Genomic DNA, 10037 nt, shown 5'->3' on the forward strand with positions numbered 1-10037 from the left:
ACTTGCATCTCGTGAAAGTTGAACCATTATCTGGACTTTGCTTTTATGTTTTCTCCTTGACTTAGATCCTTGCTTGCCTTGTACCTCACTTGTAAGTCGCTTTGGACAAAAGCATCTGCTAAATGACTAAATGTAAATGTAGCTGGTTACTTTTCTGAGCAGTTCCATGACTAGCTAGTATCTATTTCTGCCATAGTCAAAATTCTAAAGACACAGTAACAGTAGTAACACAGCAGAGCATGACAGAGCAGAGCAGAGCAGGGAGTGGAAAGGCTGGGTGGAGTAGGTGTAATGATACTGAGGTAGAGATAATATTAATACATTGTCTTTTATTGATTTGCATGGAGGAAATTGTTGTAGGGCAGCGCATAGTGATGCCGCTATGGGGGTTTCAGTGTCTTGCTTCAGGCACTATAGCATGAGCCAGGACAGGAGGAACCACCAATTGAACCACCACCTTTGAGGTATGGAAAGAGACAGTGGTATTACCACTGTAAGTGCCAGTGGTGACTTATGTTTTTATCCGTCATATTTACTCTATGTTGTGGGCGAGACTTGTGTGAAAATGCTTTTTTTAAATTATGTTTGTAGAGCCACGTTTTTACAGTAGGTCTTTTGGTTTCCTTTTGTCTCACACAAGTACAAAATGTATGTTCTAGCTGGCTGCTGGCTGTAGTCAGTGCAGTGTATTCATGTGCCTCTAGTAAGACAAGCGTAGTATATAAGGTTATCATCTCTTTTTATTTATAATGTTAATTTGTAACCAGTGACCACATCTATCAGATGTAGTAAGGTAGAAGCATAATTTAAATAAAGAACAAGTAATGTTAAAGTAAAACTTGAGTACTTGAGTACATCTATATTACACCATTGTAACAACGTTCTCCTGGTAGCTGTGGTTATATGATATGAGTTTTTATCACTCTGCTGCTAAGAAACTATCTGGATGAGTTTATGATCAAATATGTTTTTCAGCACTTCTTCATCATTCTCTCCCCTTTCATTTCCCTCTCCTCACGTTTGCTTTACTCAGTTCAGCTCAGTTTAAATTAGAGCACGTCATTAGTTTTACACATCTCTTGCACTGAAGCTCACATGTTACAGCTGATCCATTCATACATCATCATTACTACCTCATTTGCAAAGTTTTGCTGAAATATAAATCAGCACAAGTTAGAGGGTGTCTGGAAAGAACTTCTACAAGAAATGCATTTGTCTTTACCTTGCAAATAAAAGAAATACAAATGATAGGAGAATGAATTAATATTTTCAGAATAACAAAGTTAGTGTTTGCCTCTGAGGAAACCTCTAGGAGGTGCTGTTGCAGCTCTGGCAGACCTGCTGAACCTGAGAAGGTCGCTCTGTCTTCTACTGTGTATAGTACATAACACTACTGACTGGCCCCAATCTGCTGCATATCATGTTCCTGTCTCTGGTCTGTTTTCATTTCTATTTTTTAATTTCCTTAATTTGTTTTCTTTGGTCCTTCTTCCCCCTCCTCTGTACATGCTTTTGTTTTGTGGTTATTTACTGAGAACAGTTCTCTATTCCTCACTATCTCTTACAGCCTTTCGGCCTTTTGTTTCTCACCAACTCTCTCTGCAACTGCTCTTTTAAGTGGGCCAGAGTTCGAGATGTCGGAGGTTTGTTTGGGAACACCAGAGGGAACAGACTGCCTGCAAGTTGGCCGTCAAGGCAGTAACTTGAGGCCATCAGATATCAGCTCAGTCCTTTAAGATTCGATACGCAACCTTTGTCGCATTTGGCTGCAAGAAGGCTGTGAGAGTGCCGAGCCACTGGTTTGACAGCACAGGATTTTCTGTTTGTCTTCCTAACTGCCTTGCTGTGGAGAGCATGGCAATGTTTGGGTTTGGGTTCAATCCTCACTGAAGCTCCCTCAGTGATTAAAGAACAAGCATTTGTCATTATGTAATGCCTCTGAATCTCTTAGGCTTTATCCCTGAAGGGCAAGCTTAGTATATCAATATACAGTGGTAAACAACTCCACCAATGGGTGATTTTGAAAAGATTTTCATCTTTAATTCTGGTCCCGATCCTTCATAATGAGCATGCATAGCTCTGGAGGCTCAAGCCACTAACACCATTCGTACCAGGAATGTCATTGGGAGCATAATGTAGGCGTAAACCTAAAAGCATGTGAAGGATATGTTAACCCAATGATGGCACTATATGAAAAGGGGAAACTCAACATTATTAGAATTCACTGTGGTTGTCTGTGCTACATTTTCATTCACAACCACAAATCTGAACGCGAAAACTTAATAGGTTTTTGCACTGGGGACGATGAACGTATACATTATATGTTGTATATATATTATGCATCTGAATCAAAATTTTATTTTATTTGTAGGTGGACTGACTGATCAACTCTGTTTCTAATGTAGCACACGGCATTAGAAATATTAAACAATGGTTAAAGGCAAAGATCTTGGCAGCATCTTTAAATATTAAAATATGTTTTTTAAAGGATTTTAATGACAAAATATGACATAGTGTACTTCTGTATGTATATTATACTCTGCCATATACTCTGATAATGTACTCTGTATACTCTGATCTGTAAAAAGGAGTTTGGGGAGAGAAAAGATGATCACATACTTAAGGACAGTGTCTTTTTACTATTTTTATTTATTTTTCAAAGGTGAATATGAAACAATATACTGTTTTTGTTGTTTTGACTTTTACTACTACAACTAAATTGGAAGCTACTAGACAACTGTGTAGAAAACCTGATGTTACTGTCTTGTTTTCATGGTGTAGATGCCCTTGTGTAAAACACACTAAACAGAATTTTTTACACATTAAAACATTCACACATTAATCCTGCAGAGGACCCACACACAAATTTTAGCTTGTAAACTTCGGGTGATTTGGTTAAAAATGTCCAAAATGTGATTGTTGTAAAATTATATTTATAACTGGATTAGATTATGTGTTTTTAGAAAATGACACTCTGTGTTGTTGGTGTGAAGGTTTCTTAGAATTCAGTGTGTCTGTTTATTTGGGAACAACTACCTTCACACGGCATTTCACCACCGTCATCAACCACAATATTGTAGAAGTCATAGCCACAACATGATGATGCAAGTCCAGAAGGTTTTATTTTTTGAACATTTTTAAACTAAGGCCTGGTTGAGGCTGAGAAACCTTCTCCATAGTTTGTAGTGCAAGCTGTAATACATTTTTTTAGTAACTGAGAGGTTGTGTTGGATCTATAGTTATCCCACAGTGTTTTAAAGACAATATTACAGCAGTTGATTTGATCAGAGTGTGTGTGTGTTGACGAAGCTGTGCTCATCGGGCACAGTCGGACTCAGAATCGGCTTTCAGTGCTGCTGATAGTCTCTCAGACACCTAAGACAAGCACACAGACAGGTTTAACCACAGAAACTAACAACACAAACCTAATGCACATCATGTTTGACAGCAAGATCATTTTGAAGCACACATTCAGATTACTATTAAATGGAGTTTTATTATTATAAAATAACTGGTTACTTTAAATATAAGTGATCATCACATAAACAACATTATAATCGAAACTCAAAACACATTTTGAGCAAGTCCCCTGAAATAATTTTAAAGATAAAGTATGTCACTTTAAAAAAAGGATTAATCTTAATGTCGAGAGGTGGAGGTAGTGAAGTCAGATGTATTCAACAAAACTGGCAGCTAATTTTATGAACAAGGCTTATGTTTCTGACCAGTCTGAGCACTTTAGTGGTTTCTAAGTTTTGATCTGATAATGACTAATACCTGAAGGGCTGAAAGGAGTGTGGTGGGATGTAGCAGAGTTCAAAGATTTCGAATCTCACGCTACTGCTAGCTTATGTTTCACATTGTGGCTTTAAAATAAATTATGACTACTAGTGTTTTCTTTAATAATGATCGTAATAATAATAAATAAGAGGCTGGAATTATAAAACAATAATATGTATTAAGTGTTAGTCTACCTGTTTTTCCAGGTGTTCAATGTGCTGCAGGCGTCTGTTGATTAGTCTGTCTCTGGCTGAAACCTCAGAGGTCAGACTAGCGAGCTGCTTGGCCTGTTTATTCATGATATCCTACAACACAACAAAGATATCGGAGACAAGACGTGTCAAATATGTCACTCCCATTGTCATAGTTACATTTGATTAAAAGATTTCAGATAATAGAAATAAAATCAAGCAAAAAGCCAACAATGCATTGTATGACCTAAAATTATACGGACATGTCTGTGTGAGTTCGGTTGGGGGTTGTTCTTGTTAGGAAATGTAAGTTTCACAAAGCAGGGCTTTAATGCTACAATGCTTACCTTCACAGAGCTGATGTCGAGCTGAGCCTGCTGCCCCGATCTTGGCTCAGTCAGGCTCTTCACCTTCTGTAGGATCCAGTTTATCCAGCACTGCATGGCTCCCTGCTCGGTCTCCAGATCCTTCAGCACCTTCTGCAGATCTTTGACCATTCTCTGCAGCCTGTCCCCCTTGGCACTTGAGATCTGCAGGTCCTTCCTCACCTAAAAAAGCACACTGTCACAGTATTCCTAGCAATGATAAAGGTCAAACCTGATATTCTCCCTGATGGTTTGCAAATAATTTGCTTTGGTTCCTTCTTCTCAGACTGACTTATATTGACTTAAATTCCTAATCACAATCTGGTATTAAATATAAGATTTATCTTGCAACGACTTCTAATAAAGTATGAAACCATCTACCAAAAGATGGTTTCATACTTTACATACTATTCATACTTTATTTATGTTTCCTGATGTTGACTGCACTTGATTTAATTAATTTAATTATAAAAAGAAAAAAAAGTTTTAAATATTTTTTTTTTAGAGCAGTACAATTAATTTAATACACCCTGGACAGGTCACAAGTCTGTCTCAGGGCCAACACATACAGATGTACAGTCAGACAACCATTCACAGCCACAGGTAATTTAGAGTCATAAATTAACCCAACATACATGTCTTGGACTGGCAAATACTAATCAACAAATTCATTTTGACATGCTAGTACACTGTCAGAAATATACATACACAAATATACAATCTAGAGTGACGGCCCAAGCGATCAATAAAGGTAATGTATTTGCCTGTTGTTGTCATAACACTACCCAACAGCAACATTACAGATGTACTGAATCGATAATTATAACCCAGAATTAAAATATGCATAGTTTAAAAAGGGAATTATTCTACTTTTAAGTATATTTTATAACCTTTTGAAAGCAGGGTAACAGACTATCTGTGAACTGTGGTATTTAATATACATTCTGAGGAGGTCTTTTACCACTGGAGCACCAGTAAGAAGTGTTTAAAATCAAGAGGATCAGATCGGCTAAATATTCACGATGGCTAATTCAACATAATGTGGGCTATTTCACTCAGTATAAAGAGGATAAGAGTTTTAATAGTGATCTGATAGGAGATATATATTTTGTCACTTTAAAGCTACATTAAGAAGAGTCAAAAGGAAATTTGGGCTTCACATAAGTTCAAAAGTACAATAAAATGACTGGGGAAATGACAAAAATGACAAAATGTTGTGGGCTTGTAGGACTGTTACTAATCTACAACAGGGAAAGTTTGGACTTCATTATCTTTCAAAAGTATATTTATTTGTAAAATGTAATTTATTTTTCGGAAACAGGATTCTTCCTCACCTGCCTGTGAGTCCGTCCTGTATGCAATCTTTGCTTAAGGAGGCTCTCCAGGGTCTGTGTGGCCCCGTCCAGCTCTGCCAACACCTGCTTTCTCTGCTGTTCCAGCTGCTCGTTGTTCTCTGCCACCCCATGCAGCAGGTGAGCCAATCCCAGTGAGAGCATCCTCAGTTGGGACACAGGGACCCCACCTTTCTGCCCTGAAGCAGAGGCAGCATCTGGTGGAGGGTCACAATGGGCCTGACAAAGCCCCACAAGCAAAATGGACAGCTGCAAAAAGACTCGGCTCACCTTCATAATCCAGGATTCAGATCAGATGAAGGCAATAAATCCAGTTTTCTGTAGGTTTAATTATCTGGATGCTCAAACTTAACAGCACCAGATCTTTGTCTCAAGATAATAGATTATTACGATTGTCCCGATCTGCCTCTGATGTTCTCTGAGGAGGTCTGGAGCTCAGAATGGTGAAGAATAGAGGGATGAGGAGAGGGAGGAGAGCCAGAGGGACGAAACAATGGGGGAGTTCCCAATGTATGAATTATAAATTAAAGAATATTTTATTTAAATACCAGAGTTGTGATTCATTACAATTAACACTGTAGTTGTATTGGTGATATTAATACATTTGCAGTTAAAGTAGTTTTCCCTTATGCGAATCCCATTTTACATGAACAAGACACGTTTCATCCTGTAACCTCAGTTAGCAAAGTTTTGTGTTGCTAATAAATGCCTTAGAGGTACAGTACATCACTTGAATTGAAAGTTGCAGACCTGAAGCTGTCTATATTTTCCTGAGGACTGGACACTTCTCACTCGGAAAATGAGCCTGCGTTACAATAATACTTGAAAGTGAAACGAGAGAGACATCTGCTGGCCACCAGAGCAGTGTACAGGGGTTACTGTGATTGTCCACTGTTATGTACATTTCAGAGTCTTCACATCTTTTGATTTTCAAACATTTTACTGTGTTGTAAATGTATTTGAAATCTAAAGATTGCAGCTCAGTGCATCTAGTTTACTTTAACTTGTCTTGACATATTTCAAGAACTTTACTGGAGTCACCCAATTTACACTGCAGGTTAGGAAAAGAACGGAGTCAACAAAGATACAGATACATCACACATCATAAAAGCTCAGCAGTGAGTGAGGGTAGAGTCATAGCTTGTGTTTGCATGGCTGCTTCGTGAACAGATCACGGATCATATCCATGTTTTGATCCAAAACCCAAATGTTTTCAAGGCACAGTACAGCAACAACAAATGAATTGGCCTCGAATACTTTTAAAGGGGAGTGTACATCTCACAAAATTGAAACATTTCTTGTCATGGCACTTTGCTTTCAATGCCTTCTGCCTGAATTCAGTTTCTTGCTTGCTTTGTACTTCACTTAAAAGTCGTTTTGGTTAAAAGCTAAATGACTAACTGTAAAATTAGACCTTCAGAATAACAGTAATTGCTTCATTTACTTCACCTACTACTGTAGTTGCAATATAGGTAGTGGCAGAGCAGGCTGAAAACAGACTTGCTTCTCACTCTATTCATTTATAACATAATGTGTAGTTTTAGTGTATTGTTAAATTTACTATATGTTTTGTGGTTAATTAAACTGCAACGCCAACACAGCTCTTTATATGAATTGAATAGAGAGACATGACTTCCTACACTAGGACTCAGACTGAAAGAACTGCTTTGTGCCAATGAAAGACCAACCAACAAACTGCTCTTTGAATTGTTTTGGAGTTGGGGCAGGCCTAATGCACAAGACAACACTATGTCAACTCATAAAGGCTGATTTATAAAAGAGAGAAAGGAGTCAGCCTCAGCCCACTCCTTCCTCCTGGCATTCAGGAGACTCAAGAGAGCTGCAGCAAGGCAGTGTCATTGGGTCACAGCATCAGGGAAAGGCCGCATTATACAGTAAGTCAACCTGTTTTTCTCATTTTCTCATTTCATTTCTGGTAAATATTATAGAAGTGAAACCAACTTCTTTCAGGTTTTACAGATTGCATTATTTTTATTTTTATTTTTGAAGTAACCTAAGTTAAGTGTTTTAAGAGCAGGTCAGAATTTCACTTTAAATTAAACAAAGAGAGTTTCTTGATTTATTCCTACTGTATTTGCAAAACAACCTGGAAATAACATCCTTCCCAGTCACACAGGGAACAGTGGGCGGAATTAGCAAGGACTGTGAGGAATCCACAGACAACTATCATCACCTCCGCTTTTGTAAAACGCATATTAGCCTCTTCCGGCTGTCTCTTTTGGATTTAACAGAAGCAGCTAAAGGAACTTCAGGCGTCGTGAATTTTTTCCTACTACATGTCAGCCATTTACCCTTATCACACACGGTGGGGGTAAGAAGTGTGCTCACATTGTGGAAGGTTATGCTTGGAATGTAAATATGGCACTTATTGTGCATCGAGATTCTGCTGAAAGAGAGGTTCCTACTTTGTGAAACGCCCCTGAAAAAATGACGGCAAAACAAAAACATTGCCTTGCATTTTGTTGTTTTTTCTTCGTTGGCCTTACCAGGAGCAACATATACTTAGCTAAATCTAGTGCAAAGAATAATTTCTCATTGTTGTATATGTAAAACTGTTGCTTTTGCCCAACAATTTCACCCTTTTTTTCCACTAAGCTGCTTCTGATTTCTCAGTCACCAGACTCACACCTTTCATGAAGGCCTCCACAGGTCAGACATGGTTTGAGTTTGAATCCCCGGGGTTAGAAGGTCAGAGTTGGGGGGGGGGGGGGGGGGGGCTTAACTGCTGCTGGGGGTTAACATGCCAAGATCTCGCTTGGTATGTCATGTTTATGTGGATCAAACATGTAAAAACTGAAGCCCCCAGCAAGCAGGATCGAACATGTTATTGTAGTATGATTCCCATTAAGCAAGCTCCAGCAGTCATGTGCACGTACCCACTCTGCACTCTGCACTCACACCAGGATCACGATCGCGTTTAGCAGGAGCCTGAGCGTGTCCTGCTCACTTTTCCAGCTCGAACTATGTGAACATTGGGTAGGAGAAAATTTATTGTGAACAATTATTATAAAAAATATTGTGACACAAGAATCTGGGATGATTGACAGGTTTAGGAGGCAGCTGTGGAGTGCAGCTATGAAACAATCCAGGTGGTGTTAATTTTGTGGCTGAACTGGTGTAAATCATTACTGATTGGATGAGGAGATTATTTGTTTACAGCTGACTTATTTTATTTATCTCTACATTCATGCACATATATGTGGTAGGACTAAAACTATGTGAACCCTAACTCTCTGAGATAATATTTGGCTTTAGTCTCAAATTAATAATGTGAGGGCAACCTGCGAGTTCACCCTCAGCCCTGCAGAATCATGCACACACATGCAACCTGCCCTACACCTGCCGACATAATATCTTTCTATATTGTATATACACTCAGCCACAATATTGGGTTCAACTGCTTGTTAACGCAAATGTCTTATCAACTAATCACATGGCAGCAAGTCATTGTGTTTAAGCATGTAGACGTGGTCAAAATGATCTGCTGAGCCAAGCATCAGGAAAATTGGAAAAAAAAGTGATTTTAATTGACTTTGAACCTGCCATGGCTGTTGATGCCAGACAGGCTGATTTGATTATTTTAGAACCTGCTGATTTACTGGGATTTTCATGCATAACAACCTCTAAGACTTACAGAGAATGGTGTGAATAAGAGAAAGTATCCAATGAGTATCATCTCTGAACACATGAAACCTTGAAGAAAATGGGCTACAGCAGCAAAAATCCAGCAGGACAATGCACCGTGGCATAAAGAACTTTGTTTAAAATTAGTGTCGAATTATGAAGTCAAACTTTCGATGTTATCACACTATGTTTTCTGTTATTATCACCAGCATAAAAATCAAATCCTTCCTACACACACTTTGTTGCTTTTAAATAATATCACCAATGGTCAGTCCTGCTCCGGTCATATTTACTAGTTCCCAAACCAAGATCCTTAAGAGTTTAGGATATTGTAACTATTTGTTACTTTTCCTGGAGTAAAAAAGGCTGTAAGCTGTTGAGCCTACTGCATTTACTGTAGCCTGTCTTCAAAAATGTGACTTTAATGGAAGCTGCATGGCATCTGGACTGTTTAAGCTTGCATTGCAAAATGCCCTCACACCTGCCATGACATCTACCCACCCAGTGTAGCCAGGGCGGTGATTATCATTAGTTACTATCAGAGAAGCATGCTGTCATCTTATTGTAAAGGCAGACTTCCTCAGTGCCTCTTTGGAGTTCCTGATATAGGCATAGCAGTTAATGAGGGAAATACCCAAAGTTAAACCGAGCATGGGAGTCTGAGGGAAGGGTGGGCAGGGAGGACCAGAGACCAGAACGCGAGA

The 10037-nt window shown here is 38.8% G+C and overlaps 1 protein-coding gene and 1 long non-coding RNA gene across 2 annotated transcripts; one reads left to right on the top strand and one right to left on the bottom strand.

Moving 5' to 3' along the window:
• Positions 1-115: 115 nt before the first annotated feature.
• LOC137104228 (uncharacterized) lies at positions 116-5796 on the top strand. The gene is made up of 3 exons (XR_010911647.1): positions 116-464; positions 4327-4507; positions 5658-5796. It is a non-coding gene; the product is annotated as an uncharacterized lncRNA (long non-coding RNA).
• On the bottom strand, positions 2630-6176 carry LOC137104227 (myosin heavy chain, skeletal muscle-like). Its single transcript, XM_067485157.1, has 4 exons — positions 5671-6176; positions 4319-4519; positions 3975-4085; positions 2630-3375 (listed from the first exon to the last, which is right to left on the bottom strand). The coding sequence occupies exons 1-4, from the start codon at positions 5962-5964 to the stop codon at positions 3316-3318; spliced, it is 666 nt and encodes a 221-aa protein (XP_067341258.1). The 5' UTR covers positions 5965-6176; the 3' UTR covers positions 2630-3315.
• Positions 6177-10037: the final 3861 nt, after the last annotated feature.

The sequence above is a fragment of the Channa argus genome, chromosome 18 (genome assembly GCF_033026475.1).
Source record: "Channa argus isolate prfri chromosome 18, Channa argus male v1.0, whole genome shotgun sequence".
Lineage (NCBI taxonomy): Eukaryota > Metazoa > Chordata > Actinopteri > Anabantiformes > Channidae > Channa > Channa argus.

Coding starts and splice junctions, on each gene's coding strand:
- LOC137104227 (XM_067485157.1), bottom strand. CDS start 5,964: ATGAAGGTGAGCCGAGTCTTTTTGCAGCTGTCCATTTTGCTTGTGGGG. Junction 4,520..5,670: donor CAGGACGGACTCACAGGCAG/GTGAGGAAGAAT, acceptor GTGCTTTTTTAG/GTGAGGAAGGACCTGCAGAT. Junction 4,086..4,318: donor TCGACATCAGCTCTGTGAAG/GTAAGCATTGTA, acceptor GTTGTGTTGTAG/GATATCATGAATAAACAGGC.